Source organism: Heterodontus francisci, chromosome 33 (assembly GCF_036365525.1).
Source record: "Heterodontus francisci isolate sHetFra1 chromosome 33, sHetFra1.hap1, whole genome shotgun sequence".
Lineage (NCBI taxonomy): Eukaryota > Metazoa > Chordata > Chondrichthyes > Heterodontiformes > Heterodontidae > Heterodontus > Heterodontus francisci.
In genome coordinates, this window is record NC_090403.1 from 21,699,252 (window position 1) to 21,718,174 (window position 18,923).

General features: G+C 41.8%; 1 protein-coding gene across 4 annotated transcripts in view; it reads right to left on the reverse strand.

The window, feature by feature from the left end:
• tlk2 (tousled-like kinase 2) overlaps positions 1-18,923 on the reverse strand; it is a 160,155-nt gene that overhangs the window by 26,553 nt on the left and 114,679 nt on the right. For all 4 annotated transcript variants that reach the window (XM_068013160.1, XM_068013161.1, XM_068013163.1 and 1 more), the window contains exons 14-16: positions 13,563-13,644; positions 8,901-8,992; positions 1,355-1,444 (exon numbers count right to left, since the gene is read on the reverse strand). In XM_068013160.1, the coding sequence (XP_067869261.1) occupies positions 1,355-1,444; positions 8,901-8,992; positions 13,563-13,644 (264 nt within the window). The remainder of the gene's footprint in view (positions 1-1,354; positions 1,445-8,900; positions 8,993-13,562; positions 13,645-18,923) is intronic.

Sequence of the window (18,923 nt, forward strand, 5' to 3'; positions counted from 1 at the left end):
CTCTCAAGGCTGGAAGTTCTGCCGATAGGGCTACTGGCGAATTGTTTTAAACAAACTCTGCTGTACAGATAATGGGTGTTATCAATCAGAAACAAATTCAATAAAAAAAAAATAGTTTTACCTGATGGTTTCACAAACAGTTATGTTCAGGGTATGCTACTTGACAAAATCACTGCACTTCTAAAATGCAACTAACTGTGCACTTTTTGCCAATCCCTTCAACTAAAGGGCTTTTAGCCAAGGTAGTTCAGATTACTGCAGACAGAAATATGGCAATTTGTACTTCAACAACTGAAAGTAATATAGATGATAAAGATTTAACAGCTGTTTAAACAATGGTGTCAGCACAATATTTTCCATGTGCTCTGTGTAGGGTCACAGTATTTGCCTGCACAATACAAAGCACATTAAATGTTGTGTAACTCCTAAAAAAATAATGCACAGTATTCAACAGCAGCATGCAACTATAACAAATGACAAAACTGAGTGCAACCATACTTTTGCTGTAGGAGTTCCCTTACACTTCTGAACAAGGTCTGTAACACAAGCTTATTCTCCTCAGATTTCCCAGCAGCAAGCTTCCTTTATTGGCCCATTAAGAAGCCAGCAAGTTGGCTTGTCAAGCTAAGACTTGGCTAATAGGACTTTACCCAAGTATGTAACTGATCACCAGACAAACGTGTGTTTGATCTACAACAAGGCAGTTAAAACCCCGGTTACGATCACACCATTACGACATCAGCTGATTACATATAAAAACCAAGGCCCATTCAAAAGGGGTAGAACAGACTTGGCAGTCACACTTTTTAACAGAGGAAAGTGGCATTTTCGCCGTATATTTCTTTGATGTCGCTTGTATTTCCGACAGACACACTTAAGGAGTGTCTCTCCCTCTTGTAGCCTGTAGGGTCAGGTGACTCCGAGTAGTTCCCAGGCTTGAGTGAAGCCATCCCCTCCTCAATGTTTGTAATGAAGTCATTCCTGAATACTCCTGGTAAATTTTATCACCAGGGCAGTCCAGCAGAGAGACTAGTTAAAGGTCACCACAGCAATAATTAAACAAACAAAATTGTTTTATTAAATTTATATTTATTAAGTTTAAGACTATTAATTTAAATTTAAAGACTATTACCTCAATGGAAGGGGAAATTCTGGGTGGGTGACTGAACAAAAAGCACTGCTGTAACCCTTTAAATGCACAACTTGCCAGAAGCATAGCTCAGACAAGTGACTAAATGCATAGGTACACAAGGCAACATTAACCAATTGCAACCACAGATACTCAACAACCAACCTCAGGAAACTGCTGCTATATGTAAGAACACACTGTAGGTTTGAGGAAAAAAAAACTTACGAGTCTGTATCTAATGAGAAATAGTCATAGAGTCTGACTATCCTGGGGTGATCCAGCTCCTTGTGAATTCTATACTCTCTGCAGGCATGTCTGTAAACAAACCATCAACATCATGAGACAATGTGCACCCAGCCTCAATGGTTGTAAAAAAAAAGTTACCCAATCTAGGTAACATGGCAAATTAACCTTTTCAAGATTGGACATCGCGTTTTTTGCATTGAGAAGCAGGAAAAAAGTTCTATGGTTCCATTCATCCATTAAAATATTAGAGTTGGCTGCACTTACAAATGCAAAATGTAACAATTAAATAATATATATAAAGAAACCTAGATGCAGGGATAGAAGAACAACAGTTCTGGTCACCTCATTACAGAAAGGATATAATTGCACTAGAGAAGGTACAGGGGCGATTTATGAGGATGTTGCCAGGACTAGAAAAATGCAGCTATGAGGAAAGACTGGATAGGCCGGGGTTGTTCTCCTTGGAATGCCAAGGGGAGATGTGATTGAAATGTACAAAATTGTGAAGGGCCTATTTATCTTAGCGGAGAGGTCAGTGACTAGGGGGCATAGATATAAAGCGATTGGTAGAAAGATTAGAGGGGAGATGAGGAAAGGTTTTTTCATCCAGAGGGTGGTGGTGGTCTGGAACTCACTGCCTGAAAGGGTAGTAGAGGCAGAAACCCTCAACTCATTTAAAAGGCATCTGGATATGCACCTCAAGTGCCGTAACCTGCAGGGCTACGAACCAAATGCTGGAAGGTGGGATTAGACTGGGTGGCTCGTTATTTTGGCCAGCGCAGACACGATGGGCCAAATGGCCTCTTTCTGTGCTGTAAACTTTCTATTATTCTAAATAAATCAGTAAATTGTGTAAGTTTAACATTGGTGATGCTTGACATTATATGGCATAAACATTTTCTGCAACAAAAAAAAATGAATAATTTAAATTTCTTATTAAACAACTGCACAAGAACCCAATAAGGTTGGCTAACAGTAATGAGAAGACGAGATAAACAGAGTAAAGAATGAACAAACACACATTTTCCCAGCATTTTGTCATCCTCTGCATATAGCCTCATCATTAGAACGCAAGAAATAGGAGCAGAACTAGGCCATTTGTCCCCTTTGCCTGCTCTGGCATTCAATAAGATCATAGTTGACCCACCTCAGCTACACTTTCCTACACTATCTGCATATCCCTCGAGTCCCTTGGTACCCAAAAATCTGTCAATCTCTGACTTGAACATACTCAAAGACTGAACATCCACAGCTCTCTGCAGTAGAGAATTCCAAAGGTTCACAACCCTCTGAGTGAAGAAATGTCCCATCTCAGTCCTAAATGGCCAAACTTTTATTATAGAGTAATAGAGTCGCATAGCACAGAAACAGGTCCTTCGGCCCACCGCGTCCATGCCGACCATAATGCCTATCTATACTAATCCCACCTGCCTGCATTAATTCCATATCCCTCTATGCCTTGCTCATTCAAGTACCTGTCCAGATGCCTCTCAAATGTCGCTACTGTTCCTGCCTCCACCACCACCTCTGGCAGCTCATTCCAGATACCCAACATTCTTTGTGTGAAAAATTTACCCCTTTGATCCCGTTTAAACCTCCTCCCTCTCACCTTAAATCTATGCCCTCTAGTTTTAGTCACCCATACCATGGGAAACAAACTCTGGCTATCTACCCTATCTATGCCTCTCATCATTTTATATACCTCTATCATGTCCCCTCTCAGCCTCCTTCGCTCCAGGGAAAACAGACCCAGCCTATCCAATCTCTCTATAACTCAAGCCCTCCAAACCAGGCAACATCCTTGTGAATCTTTTCTGCACCCTCTCTAGCTTAATCACATCTTTCCTGTAGTGCGGCGACCAGAACTGCACACAGTACTCCAAATGCGGCCGAACCAACGTTATGTACAACTGTAACATGACATCCCAACTCTTGTACTCCATGCCTCGGCCGATGAAGGCAAGCATGCCATACGCCTTCTTCACCACCCTGTCTACCTATGTTGCCACTTTCAGGGAACTATGTACTTGCATCCCAAGGTCTCTCTGCTCAACACTTCCCAGGGCCCTGCCATTCACTGTATATGTCCTGCCCTGGTTTAACTTCCCAAAATGCATCACTTCACACGTGTCTGCATTAAATTCCATTTGTCACTCCCTTGCCCACTTTCCCAGTTGATCGATATCCTGTTGTAACCTTAGACAACCTTCTTCACTGTCCACTATACCCACCAATTTTGGTATCACATGCCCCTTACATTCACATTCAAGTCATTAATATATATGACAAACAACAGAGCGCCCAGCACCGATCCCTACGGCACACCACTGGTCACCTGCCTCCAATCTGAAAAACAACCCTCCACTACCACCAAGCCAATTTTGTATCCAATTTATTCTGTGACTGTGATCCCTAGTTCTAGGCTCCTCTGCCAGGGGAAACAGCTACTCTGACAAGTCCCTTAATAATTCTATGCTGCAATGAAATTACCTCTCGTTCTTCTAAACTTCAGGGAATATAGGCCTAATGTACTCACTATGTCCTCAAAGGATAATCCCCTCATCCTAGGGGCCAATCTGGTGAACTTTTGTTGCACATCCTCAAGGGCAAGTGTATCTTTCCTTAGGTAAGACGACCAAATCTGTACACAGTATGCCAGGTGCAGTCTCACCAGACACTATATACTTGCAGTAAGACTTCTTTACTCTAATACTTTGATCCCCTCATATTAAAGGCTAACATACCATTTGCTTTCCTAATCGCTTGCATGTTAACTTTTTGTGATTGGTATACAAGGACACCCAGCCACCTCATCAACATTTCTCAATTTCTCACCATTTTAAAATATTCTTTTTTAATTTTTCCTACAAAATTGGATGACTTCACATTACATTCTACCCGCCACGTTCTTGCTTACTAACTTAATCTGCTTAAACACTTTGCAGCCTTTTTTAGCCCTCCTCAGTTCACTTTCCCACGTAACTTTATATCAGCAGCAAACTTGGATACACTACACTCAATCCCCTTATCTAAGTTATTGATATAGATTGTAAGTAGCTGAGGCCCAAGCACTGATCCTTGTGGTACCCCACTAGTTACATGTCCCTCATAATAGATTTTCCTTACTATTAATGTCAGGCTAACTGGTCTACAGTTCCCTGTTTTCTCTCTCCTGCCTTTCTTAAATAGCGGTGTTATGTTTGTTACCTTCCAATCCACAGGGACTGTTCTAGATATGCATCCATCATCTCCGTAGCCACCTCTTTTAAAACCCGAAGGTGTAGGCCATTAGGTTTAGGGGATTTGTTGGATTTTAGCCCCATTAATTTCTCGAGTACTATTTTGTTACTTAAATCTCTCAGTTTCTTTTCTCCAAACCCTTGCTAGATTATCAACACCATCTGAAGATAAAGTGCTCAATCTCATATCTTATATAAATGTGGTCTTGGTACTGAACTTCTTAATCTAACAGCCTTTAATTCTCTAGTCCTGTTATTTTTCCGGCTCTATGGATCTGGCATCTTCTAAAAGGAGAAATTGAAAGGTGCAACATTTCATACTTGTCCTTTTTTGTTCTCACCCTTTGGTTTAAGAGATTACTGTACAGTTAGTGAACCAATGAGAAGTATCTGAGCAGCAGAAAACTAAGCACAAGAGAGTCTGTACTCAGGCTCACTGGATAAACATCAGGAAAAAAGAGAGTGGGTTTTTTCACAGATGTGCCCAACATACCCAATTTTGATGTTCACTGCACCCAGTGATTCAATCAACCTGTGCAGACTTGGGAAAATTCACCCCAATGATGTTTCTAGGAAATTTGCCAGAAAAGCCAGCATGCATAAATGCATAAAGACAAAACTGACACAAGCAATGGAAAGTGGATCGTGTCCACAACAGAGACACTCATCGAAGGGTAAATTACATGGACAAAAGTTGGCTTCTATAAGCACTATAGATTGTAAGCAGCTGTGGGATTGAAGTCTCGATCCAAATAGAGCGCCAATGAATACACTCGGAGTGCCTTTCTGACCTAGTTTGAGGAGGCGTATTGTGCAAGAGTCTCCACATCAATGACAGAAAACACAGTTAGAGACTTCCATGCAAATATGTCCACACACTTATAGACTACAGCCACACTTTCTCTGGAGGAAATGGGATAGGTGTGAGAGGAGGTAATTGCTATCAATATATGCACTGTCCAGGCAATTGAGAACAAATCCCTCAGCTTTCAAGGGGTGAGTGTTAGGAATGTTTATGCATATGATCAAGGCACTATCCTGAATTGTGATCCCTTGTTTAATATAATAGGTGGGGTCCCATTATAATAATGGTCAACAAAACAGTCCCTGCTAAATAAGGTTTCTAATAGTTATAGGTGGATGTGTTGGAATGACCTGTCCAGGGCCAGAATGGAAACCTAAAAGTGTGTGGGGAATAACTTGAACGTTTATAGAATTTTGGAATTTTATAGTACAAAAAAAGAACGTGCATTTATATAGCACCTTGAACAACCTCAGGATATCCCAAAGCTCTTTACAGCCAATGAAGTACTTTTGAAGTGTAGTCATTGTCCTAAGGTAGGAGACCATTCAACCACTGCACCTGTGCAAGCTCTTTATCAGAGCTAGAGACTAAGTCCCATTGCCTGGCCTCCCCATGACCTTTTAATGTTTTATTTTTTGAATATTTATCCATCTCCCTTTTAAAAGCCAGCGTAGATTCTGTGTCGACCAATTTTTGGCTGAACATTCCATACCCCAGCAATCCTTTGCCTAAAAAAAATTAGCCTGAAGTACACATCCTCCAAATACAATAAGGAACTGAAGAATGGAGGTGGGGGGGGGGTGGGTGGTGAGGGCTGGGGGGGGGGGGGGAGGGAAAGAGGAGCACGCAGAAATTGACCGTCCCCAAGCCACTGACTTTGGATCACAATGCAGAGTGTCCAAGTGAAAATGAAGCAGATAACATCCTTTGGGAAATAGACTGCACATTTTGTTTCAACCCAGAAACTTAACTCAGGTAGTTAGATCATTCTCAAATCAACATGGCTGTGATGCAATTAAACATTTTAATTTGGAACTTTCAATCACAGCTTGCTTGGGCATGAAATCATTAAAATATCTACTAATAACAGCTCAAGAAACATCATCCATAAGGCTGAGAATGCAAAGGCACAAAGCACCTTCACATGGTCATGGCTGTACATCTAGACTTGGCATCCTGAAATGTCCATTTCTTAACTGCAGTCAGGAACAGTACATAATGTAGTTTTAGTTAATACTTCACATAGTTATTGTCTGTAGAAAAAGGTCATTTATTTTAATTCAGTAGGCCAACCACACAAATGAAGTTTCAGAAATAGGAGACATTAATCCAATTTATTATTAGCAAATGATAGCTAGCAGGGTAAACCTCAAATCTGAAAATAAACATTTCTGTAACTGTGCAGCATATCCGTCGGTATCTGAAATGGCGAGATTCCTTTGTCAGAACAGGGTCCCGCCCAAGACATTTTTCTTTCAGAAGCTGACTGGATGTGTATTTTCAGTTTTGTTTTCATTCCCGATGGGCACAAATTCTACCTAGCCCAGTCTGCTCCTCATACAGTAAATACTGGCATAATCACCCACTATAGTAAAGTCTGGTTTATAAAGACCCCTACTGTCCAAACACTAGGATTCACTGCCACTTTTCTTAAATATATTAATGATAAAAATTTGTACAAATTTAAGCTGCAAAGGGATATATATCTATGAAGCTTTTTTCCAGGCAGAGCTCCAAAACATTCTTCATTGTTTAAAGTGCCTCCTATTTCAGCTCTCAGCCAGAGTTTTTTGTAGTTGTAAATCATTGTAAAACCAAACAGACAACAAACCTACATAAATAAAAATACAAACACCTTAGATACACCCATGGTGCAGAACATATTGCTTAAGCAACAACTAAGAAAGTACACTTGAATAATTCCATCCTTTAGAAGTTGCCAACTCATAAAACAAAACTACTTTGGACTTAATTGTCTGAACCCAGGGAATATAGCTACAGTGCAGAAAAATGAAAGGCTGCAACATAAATCACAATTGAACAGATGCAGGCCAAGACTATGACTGAATTTCTTACGATGTATTCCATCTGCTCTAGTACACTTACAAGCAACCAGTTGATTACCAATTCAGCCTCTGTCTCATCCAAATATATATATATATGAATGTATACAGAATTTTGATAGTCCAAATTTCTTTCCAGTCAGCACAATGTAACCTAATGATAGTGTGTATAAGAGATATACCTCCTGGGCAAGTGCAAAAACAAAAAATTGTTTAAGTGGGGAGCAATTTTAGTTGTAGATGACATAGTATTGTAACTGGTTGTAAAGCACTCTGGGACATCCTGAGACAGCGATAAGGCATTGTATAACCCAAATAATTTTTTTTCTTTATTGAAGGGTTGTAATGAACTCCGATGCTTGTTAAATCAATGATTGTTTTGACATCACGTAACAATAAAAGCTGAGTTGACTGTGTAGAGAGCCTTGCATTAATCATACAGCAAGTGAAAGGACTCCCAACAAAACAGTAGGATCTCTCCACTTCAGTGGGACAATTTCCCCTTTAATTCTTTTCGCTCATTCCTCCATGGTTCAGTGATAGCACGCTCACCTTGGAGTCAAATGATGTGGGCTCAAGTCCTACTCCAGAACCTTGAGCACATAATCTTGAGGATATTCCAATGCAGTACTGAGAGAGTGCTGTACTGTTGGAGGTGCTGTCTTTCGGAGGAACCACTAAACTAAGGCCCCACCTGCCCCCTCATGTGGATGTAAAAAATCCCATGGCAGTATGTTCGCCTCGGTGTTCTGATTAATATATATTCCTCAAGCAACATCACAAACAGAGATTATCTGGTCAGTATTTCATTGCTGGCTGTGGGATCTTGATGTGTACAGATTTGCTGCTGTGTTTCCTACTACACTTCAAAAACGTACTTCATTGGCTATAAAGTGCTTTGGGATGTGAAAGGCACTATATAAATGCAAGTTCTTTCTTTTTGTGCGGCAGCCCAGCATGGCAGATTCAAAATCAAGGGGTCCTTGTGTAGGAAAACTGGGGACAGACCAGCACCCCTGGGAGCATCTCCAATTAAGGCTGTCAAGCAACATCACAAACAGAGATTATCTGGTCAGTATCTCATTGCTGGTTGTGGGAACTTGATGTGTACAGATTTGCTGCCATGTTTCCTACTACACGATTGTGGCCCTTGGCAAAGTGTGAGCGAAAAACACTACTGTTAAGTGTTTGCTCCAGTTAAGTATAGAGACCAATTGGGAATTAGACTGTTATATGAAAAGGAAGAATACGCAGGGTTACGGGGAGATGACGGGGGAATGGCACTAAGTGAATTGCTCTTTTGGAGAGCCAGTGTGGGTACGATGGGCCGAATGGCCTCCTTCTGCGCTGCAACAATTCTGTGATTCTGTGACCATAAGAGTTCTGATGAACTGTTGGACAGAACCCCTTATACTTACTTGTGGTAATTTTCTTTCTTTTCCTCCCGCCAGGTTTTATTTAACTGATGAATTTTTACTGCTACGTATCTCTGTTCTTGTAGATCGAATGCCTATTAAAGAGATTCAAAACACGGAGTAATTTCATTGAAAAACTGGACAAACCTTCTGAACAAATGACATCACCAATAACCAGCAGCAAGCATCTGTATGCTGCAGAAGAGCCAATTTAAAAGTTTGACTATGACCACTGCATGACTGCTTGGGACTAACTTCTTAGTGAACATAAAACAGAAGTTTGGTTCAATTGAACCATTTCATCCTTCCAGAATACCAACCCTGCCAAATTCCCTTTACAGCATTCAATGGTTTCTTAAATAATGTGTAAGGGCAGCACAGGATGGATAGAGGTGGAGATCCATCAACCTTCTGGGAAGATGACACCAAGGAACAAATTAAATAAGCCAGTGTCTTGGCTTCAACCTGGCAACCTGTTCCAGCTGCTGACCATCCTGTGTAAAGATGTACATCCAGGCGTCTATCTTAAACTTGCTCTACACAATTTTGACCTTGTGCTCCCTTCCCATTGCCTCATAACATCTGGCATTGTCTTCAACTTCTCTATCTGTTAAATATCTTACAAATTTCTGCAAGGGCCCCTTGGAGACAGCCCAGTCCACACTACTACCTCAAGTATATAGACATCACAGTTTAGGAAACTGAGAGTGTGTGGATGCACTCGTGTGTGAAGGTATCTTGTTGCAATCTATAGGCAGCTCTAATGTGCACCAACTTGTTCTACACATAGCTGGATGTCTACACAAAACACTAAGCGTGCAACAGATTAGTAGTTCCCATTACTTTCTGCGACCTTCATTTTAAAAAGTTAAAATAAAATGACAAATTATGGCATAAATTAACTTCTTTTAATGTGCACCAATAATTAAAATAACATCCCAAAATTTAGTGATTCTAAGCATGGCTATGTACACTTTTAAAGCATTGCTGATTTTTAGCCTTTTGGTGATAAAGCGGTTCATTTTTCAGTATCCTGATCTATCTCCCAGCAGACTGGTCCACAGGTACATCACTTTTGCTCTCAGCTGGACCCTAGGAGGTGCAGACGAACACCTGTTCAATAACCATTCTTAAATAGGAGATTCTTAGCTTAAACCCACATGCTACCATTTCTTGTCACAGAGCATGGCCACACTGATCATGCTATGCTGTCAGACTGAGCAGATGATTTAGAAAAAAAAATACTGCACAATTCTGCACCAATGACATAAAGGGATAGGGGGATAGTGTGGGGAAAAGGCATTGAAGTTGATGATCAGCCATGATTATATTGAATTGCGGAGCAGGCTCAATGGGCTGAATGGCCTACTCCTATGTTCCTAATTTGATTTCTATAGTCTTAGCTCCATGCATCTGAAGCAAAATCGCAGTCATAGAAGAATATGCCATTCAGTCCCACAAGCCTGTTCCAGATGATGCTCCTATTCTTGTAATAAACCCAACATTTAGTACGCCACATAAAGGTGAAACTCTACCAATTGTAAATATTAACAGCACACTACCATGCAGAGTATAAAAACAGAAAGTGCTGGAAATACTCAGCAGGTCTGGCAGCATCTGTGGAGAGAAGAGTTAACGCTTCAGGTCTGTGACCTTTCACCAGAACTGGCAAAGGTTAGAAAAATATTAAGTTTTAAGCAAGTGAAGGTGGGGGGGGGGGGGGGGGGGGAATGGGGGAAGGTGGAGGTGGGGAAGACAACAAAAGAGATGTGTGATAGGGGAGAGGGCAGGAGAGATTAAATAACAAAAATGTCAATGGACAGAGACAAATAGAGTGTTAATGGTTGTGGTGAACAACAAAGCATTAGTCCAGAGAGAGAGTGTTAATGGCAGAATAATGAGCAGCTCTGTCCAAAAGCATATGAAAAACAGGCACACGATTAAAAAATAAAATAAAATTTAATAACATTTTTAAAAATAAAAAAAATTAAAAAAAAGTCCAGTCGCGCTCTGAAATTGTTGAACTCAATGTCGAGTCTGCAAGACTGTAGAATGCCTAATCGAAAAAGGAGGTGCTGCTCCTCAAGCTTGCTTTGATGTTCACTGGAACACTCCAACAGGCCAAGGACAGAAATTTGGGCATGAGAGCAGGGCGGTGTGTTGAAATGGCAAACAACCAGAAGCTCAGGCTCATGATTTCGGTCTGAGGGGAGGTGTTCCGCAAAGCGGTCATCTAATCTACGTTTGATCTTCCCAATGTAGAGGCAACCGCATTGTGAGCAGCGAATACAATATTCTAAATTGAAGAAAGTATAAGCAAATCACTGTTTCAGATGGAAGGAGTGTTTGGGGCCTTGGATGGTGAGCAGGTGGTAATGGGCAGGTATTACACCTTCTGCGATTGAATGGGAAGGTGCCGTAGGAAGGGAACGAGGTGTCGGGGGTGATGGAATAGTGGACCAGGGTATTGCGGAGGGAACGATCCCTTCGGAATGCTGACAGGGGAGGGGAAGGGACGATGCGTTTGGTGGTGGCATCATGCTGGAGATAGCAGAAATGGTAGAGGATGATCGGTTTGATGTGGAGGCTGGTGGGGTGGAAAGTGAGGACAAGGGGAACCCTGTCGCAGTTCTGGAATGGAGGGGAAGGGGTGAGGGCAGAAGTGCAGGAAATGGGTCGGACACGGTTGAGGACCCTGTCAACCACAGTGCAGGGGGGAATTCTCGGGTGAGGAAAAAGGAATCATGTCAGAAGCGCTGTTGTGGGAAGGTTGCATCATCAGAACAGATGTGTCTGAGACGGAAAAACTGCGAGAATGGGATGTAGCCTTTACAGGAAACAGGGTGTGAAGAAGTGTAGTCAAGGTAGCCATGTGGGTCGGTGGGCTTATAATGAATATTAGTGGACAGCTTATCCCCAGAGATGGAGACAGAGAAGTCACGGAAGAGAAGGGAAGTGTCGGAGATAGACTATGTAAAGGCGAGAGACAGGTGGAAATTAGAAGCAAAGTTGAAGAAATCTTTCAGTTCGGAGCGAGAACAGGAAGTGGCACCGATAGTCATCAACGTACCAGAAAAAGAAATGAGGGAGGGGGGGCCTGAACAGGACTTGAACAAGGAATATTCAACATATCCCACAAAAAGACAGGCATAACTACCCATGTGGGTAGACGCCTGCTATCCAACCCGAACCTGACGGGGCCCGACGACATGTGTCGGGTTCGGGTCGGGTCGGGCTGGACGCAAACAGGACTGTCCTGGTAGACGCATCGTTTCAGCCTGTTCCTGCCCCACTGAACTTATTCTTCCCATCTTGACTTGATCTTTTCTCCCTGGTCCAGTCTCTTCTCACCTACATCCGTGACTCTTCTGAGGCCCAAGTCATTTTGACAGTTTCCAGTTTCCTGGCCCTAACTGCCTCCTCTTCACTTAAGACGCCCAATCTCTCCACACCTCCATCCCCCACCAGGACGGTCCGAGGACGCTCTGCTTCTTCCTTCAACAGAGGCCCAACAGTTCCAATCCACCACCACCTCCTCCACCTGGCTGAACTTTTTCTTACATTGAACAACTTCTCCTTCAACTCCACTCACTTCCTTCAAATAAAAGGTGTTGGTCCTAGTTATGCCTGTCTTTTTGTGGGATATGGCGAACATTCCTTGTTCCAGTCCTACTCAGGCCCCCACCCTCACCTCCTTTTCCAGTACACTGATGACGCTATTGGTGCCGCTTTGTGGAACACCTCCGCTCAGTCCAAAAGCATGACCCCGAGCTTCCAGTTGCTTGCCATTTCAACACAACACCCTGCTCTCATGCCCATATTTCTGTCCTTGGCCTGCTGCAGTGTTCCAGTGAACATCAGAGTGCGACTGACTTTTTTAAATGTTATTTTTGAAAATTTTATTTTATTTTTTAACCATGTGCCTGTTTTCATGTTGTGCTTTGGGACAGAGCTGCTCATTATTCTGTCATTAACACTCTCTCTGGACTAATGCTTTGCCGTTCACCACGACCATTAACACTCTCTTTGCCTTTGTACCATGACATCTTTGTTATTTAATCGCTCATGCCCTCTGCCCCATCACACCTTTCTTTTTGTTCTCTTCCCCACCATCACACCCACCCCCCCTCCCTTGATTAAAATCTGATACTTTTCTTACCTCTGCTAGTTCTGATGAAAGGTCACAGATCTGAAACATTAACTCTGCTTCTCTCTCCACAGGTGCTGCTGGACCTGCTCACCATTTTCAGCACTTTTGTTTGCTTTTATCACCATGCAGAGTATGCTTTGTCTACATTTAATTGTGGCGAAACGGTTATAACAGGAAAAATAAGGATACAGATAAGAGATTCAGCTTTAAATTCAGCCCAGATGAAGGGACGTAAGTCTCCTCGCTGCTGGCTAGAAAGATCTTATGTGAAATGGGTTTGTCCAATTTCAATCCAGTCTGTAGTGGAGATGAACCTACAGCAGAAAACTGCCTCTAAATTGGCACATTCACTCCAAAGGATACAGCAAGTTTCAGGTAGTGTCTGAAATTGAAAGTGTTTCATTCTCTACCAACCCATAATTGATAAGGGCAAGATTTAGAAGGTTCAAAAGAAACTTGTCAGATGAGATTGCATGTTTTCTCATACTCTTGTGCTGTTTATTGGCAGAACATACCTTATACACCTCACTGAAACCTCCTCTTCCCAACAGGTGTAGGAGCAAATACCTGTCATTTAACGTAGGATGGTCTTTAAATCTGCAACAAGAGCATTTTAGGACATTTCAACACTATAGTCAAATCCTACACCTCAGACCTTCATACAACCAAATGGATCTGCCGTACCGTGCAGTAACTCTTTCAAAACAAGTCTAAATTATATCAGCGTTCCAACACACAGCACTGTTCCCCCAATATACAGCAGTAGGGAGGGACTAGTGGTGTATTGCCGTCTATGAGCCTTCACTTGTTTAATTCTCTTTTCCAGCCAATGTTGCCTCAAAGGTGCTGAGTGGAGGCCAAGTAACCCAGTCATCCTGGATGGTTCTCTCACACACATTGTTACAAAGTGGCATTGCAGAGAGCTGGAAACTAAGTAGCCTGCCCGATGTCTCAGCTGGGGATGGTGTGGGACAACAAGACCCAGGAAATTAACAGAAAACGATGGTTTACTCTCAATAAAAATACAGTTTTCAGAAACCAGAAATCAAGTCAGATTATTGTCTGGCAGGCACATCTTACATTTAAATAATGCAAGCACTTCACCTACAGGATTTCAATAATGTTTGTTATATAACTACAGGACTAAAATACAAGGGGGTAGAAGTCATGTTTCAGCTATACAAAGCCCTGGTTAGACCACATCCGGAGTACAGTGAGCAGTTCTGGACTCACATCTTAGGAAGGTGTTACGACCAAGGTGGAGGGAGTGCACTGTCTTTCCTAGTCCCACTTCTCTACAGGTCCCAACATATATTTTAAAATGTTTACCCAGTTACTGATACGGTCAATCATATACTCTTTATCCCGAATAAAATACACCAACCAGGTTGCTTTAATAAACAAAATTATCAGTTTATTATCAAACAAGGCTTATCCAGTAATGGAGCAAATACACAGACTGAAATATGAAAGTTCCTTTTATTAAAAAAATCTCCCACACACAAACTGAAAATAAAGAAATTTTCTCTGCAGAGCTCTTGTTACAAAAAAAATACTTTGGCCAAATACTTGCTAATTCTTGAAGAGAAAAAAAGATATGGAAAGATGTCAGTCGTCCCTTTTGGTCTGGCGTCTGAGTACATGTAGACAGATTACTGGGATCTTTTCTGGAACATTTCTTATCAGGCTGCATTGAGAATTCATCTGTGTTTTTTTCCAGCTTCTCAGGAGAAATGTGGCATCAAGGGTTTCAGTTATCACACTGAATAAGCAGAGTTTTTTCAGCGAAAGGAGGAAAGAGATGAATTGAGTATTTTTTTCCTTGGCAGGGTGATCATCAACTGTGTTCAAAACAGTTCACACCCCAATTGAACTGAAAACAATATCTAAACCCCAAACAGAAAGTTAACCTCCTGACCTCCATAAACCTTGACATATGGCTTCTCTGTAAACATCTCCCCTTCGCCCAAGGTTCCTGTTGTTTATTTATCTTAAGGCAGGTGATCTCCGGTAAAGGTTGGCTTTAGCATTCCTTGATTCTCCCAGTAATTGTTTTCACAGTCAAGTGACTCAATGACCCCAGTGAAAAAAACAAAGTCCAGCATTTCTTCAGACTTCCAAATGAATCCATTTTCACAATTTAAATATGAGTCCTTAAAAACATTAAAAAAAAAATAGCACTCTCATAACACCTCCATCCTTGCAGGAATGAAACACCATTTTTAAATGCACTTCATACAAAGTGTGGAAAAAAAACAGAAGATGAAAAATATTAAAACACATTTACACATTCATTCCCATTCACTCTTTAACTGTAGCTAATACAGTTTGGCTTTGTGCTATCTTTGCTCTCAGATTACTCAAAGCAAAGTTAAATCCTAGACCAAGCATCCACAATTACATTGTTGCCCCGCAATCTGGATAATCTTTAAGTGATAAGGCTGCAATAGTAAACTCCATCAGAATAGTCTGGCATTCTGTTTTTGGAATTTTTCCTCAAAGGCTAGGGGGTTATGATCAGTATATACTAGTGTCTCTCTGTAGTTGCAGTGGACATAGACCTCAAAATGTTTAAGAGCTAGTAATAAGCCCAGGGGTTTCTTTTTCCACTGTTGAATATCTTTTTTGGTGTCGAGTTAGCTTTTTGGAAAAGTATTCCACTGTCCTTTCTATGCCCGATTCATTGTCTTGCAACAGGATTGCACGGACCCCCAGGTCACTACCATCAATTGCTACCTTGAAGGGCTTAATGAAATTTGGAGCAGCCGACACTGGTTCATTAGTCAAAATTGCCTTTACCTTTTCAAACTGGCTTTCAGCCTCTCACAAGATGCTCGACACTCTCCTGACCACACTACTTTGCTTTCTTTTTTGTAGCAAATCCATCAGTGGAGCAGCTACAGTACTAAAATTTGGTACAAACTTGCAGTAGAAACCACACATCCCCAAGAACCTCATGATTTCTCGTTTAGTCTTAGGGGTAGGGAACTCCACCAATGCTTGTATTTTTGCTGTTCTTGGCAACACTTGGCCTTGCCCTACAATATGCCCGAGGTAGGTTACTATCACTTTTGCAATTTACTTTTGGCAAGATTTATCACTAAATCAGCCCACTCTAATTTTCCTAAACAGAGCTTCTAGTTGTTCCAAATGGTCCTTCCATGTGCCAGTTAGGAACACTGGCTACCACTTGGTTCATTAGTCTCTGAAAGTTGCTGGGGCATTTTTTAGCCAAATGGCATCACTCGGCATTGGAAAAGACCATCTGGTGTGACAAAGGCCGATTCTTCTTTAGCTCGAGGTGTCAAAGGAACTTGCCAGTATCCCTTTAACAAATCTATTTTGGTAAGAAACATGGCACTGCCCACTGTCAATACAGTCTTCCAAGCGAGGTATTGGGTAGGGGTCTGCCTTTGTTACCGCATTAACTTTTCTGTAGTCTATTGTTACGACCAGGTGAAATAGGGGTCCAGGGGTTCCCTCTCAGCCGTTGCCTGGTCTAACCATAAAAGGGTTTAATTTTTAGAAATAACCTGGTTTTAGCTCCCCCTCAGTGAATCCTTGTTCACTGTTTTCCAATTGTAAGGCAAAGAAATCAGACAGGTTTTCTTATATTTAAACAAGAAAGGTGGAAGTTTATTAATCTTAAACTCTAATTCGGTTAACGACTATGAATATGCGACGCGTCCACGCTAGCATGCATGCGCGATAAACACACATGCAGATAGACAGAAAAAGTAGAAAGAATAAAGGGGAAAAGCTTGAGGCAATATCTGGTAGTTATTTACGGTCCTTTGAGTTCAATGTGGAGTCTTTGGTTGCCAGTAAGTCTTGCTGTTCGTTGGGGCCTAGTGCACGCTTCAACTTATTTAGATGTAGGAGTCTTTTCTCTCGAGGTTTGCGTGTCTTCAGTGGGTCCGGAGGACTCTGAGAAAGTTAGAGAGCGTCAACCAGGAGAGAGGCCTCTAGTTCCAGGTTCAGTTACAATCGGCAGTCTGAATTCAAACTGTCCTGTGTCTAGTTCAAAAAGCCTGGACCAGCCGGTTAGTCATGTGACCAGCTGGCTCAACCACTCCTACGTTTGTGGATTCCAAAGCTCACGGTGGTGGGATGTAGTGCTGTCTCTTACCCCGACAAGATGTGGATCACCATTGCCCAGCCCAATCTCTGTTAATGAATCAGTGAGCAATTCTTTTGTCTCTCCAAGCACTGTCTCTTGGTATGTAAATGTCATCCAGCCAAGTGTCTGGTGATCTCTTTTTAAACAAGTAATTTCTTCACCCCAGCAACAGTTTAAAATTAATGTTCATATGACAAAATTAATATGTCTCATTCTTGGCAGGTGGGGGTCTTCATGACACTATGCAAAATCTAGTTGAACCATCAGGTTTAGGCATCAACGCCACTGGGGAACTCCAGCTACTTTGACTGGGTTCAATTAAATGGTTTACCAACATGTATTGGATTTCTGCTTTCACCTAGGCCTGTTTCTCTGGACTTGAGCGATAAGGACGCTGTTTTATAGGAAAGGATTCCCCTATATCCACATGATGTATGGCTAAGATTGTACATCCTGCTTTGTCCCTACAGACTCACTTAAATGCTGTGAGTAGCCTCGTTAGGTCTTCTCATTGTTCTGCAACTAAATATGAAAGCATTGTGTCTAATCTCCCTGACAATTCTGTATTAGCTAACCAGATAGTAGGACACCCAATTTGAGAACTGTCTAGGCCTCCTTCTGCCTCATCCTGACGATCCTTTCATCCTTCACTGTCCTTACTACCTGACATACCTGTGCTTGCTTCTCCTCCTCCCAACGATGATATTGTTTCAACATATTGATAGGACACAGCCATAGTCATAGAGAGATACAGCACCGAAACAGGCCCTTCGGCCCACCGAGTCCGTGCCGACCATCAACCACCCATTTATACTAATCCTATATTAATCCCATTTTTCCCTCTCACATCCCCACCTTCCCTCAATTCTCCTACCACCTACCTACACTAGGGGCATTTTTTTTTTTTTACAATGGCCAATTTTAGCCAATTCCTTTTCCGGCGATCTAGGGTGTCAATCAAATAATTTACTTTACCAATTCTTTTGACCACTTTATATGGATCACTGAACTGTGCTTCCAGTGGTTCACCCTGTAAAGGCTGTAATACTAATACCTCATCCTCTGGTTGAAATGTTTGGGTCTTGGTATGCTTGTCTGCCCCTTTCTTCATGGTTGTTTGGAAAGCCTTCAATTGTTCCTGAGCCACTTTTCAGGCTCTCATGAGCTGCTCTCAGAACATGGATACATAATCTAACACAGCAAATTTGTCCCTCTGTTCTAAAAACCTTTCTTTAATTAGTTTTAGAGGATCTCTTATCTCATGTCCATAAACTAATTCAAAAGGACTAAAACCAATAGACTCATTAGGTGAATCCCTAGTGGCAAACAAAAGAAATTCGAGCCTTTTATCCCAGTCATGGGGATATTCATGACAGTATGCCCTGATCATCGTTTTGAGGGTCTGATGGAACCTTTCTAAAGCACCTTGTGTCTGTGGGTGGTATGCTGAAGACTTTAGCTGTGCTGTACCCAAATTACCCATAACTTCCTGAAAAATCTTCGACATAAAAGTGGAACCTTGATCCGACTGAATCTCAATCGGTAATCCATATCTTGTGAAGAACTGGGTTAACTGCTCTACTACTACCTTAGCAGAAATTGTTCTCATGGGAATAGCCTCTGGGAACTGAGTAACCATAGCCATGTTAGCGAGTATATATTAGTGTCCCGCTTTTGATTTTGGTAAAGGTCCTAAACAGTCTACCAACACCCTACTAAATGGTTCCCCAAAAACTGGTATGGGAATTAGAGGTGT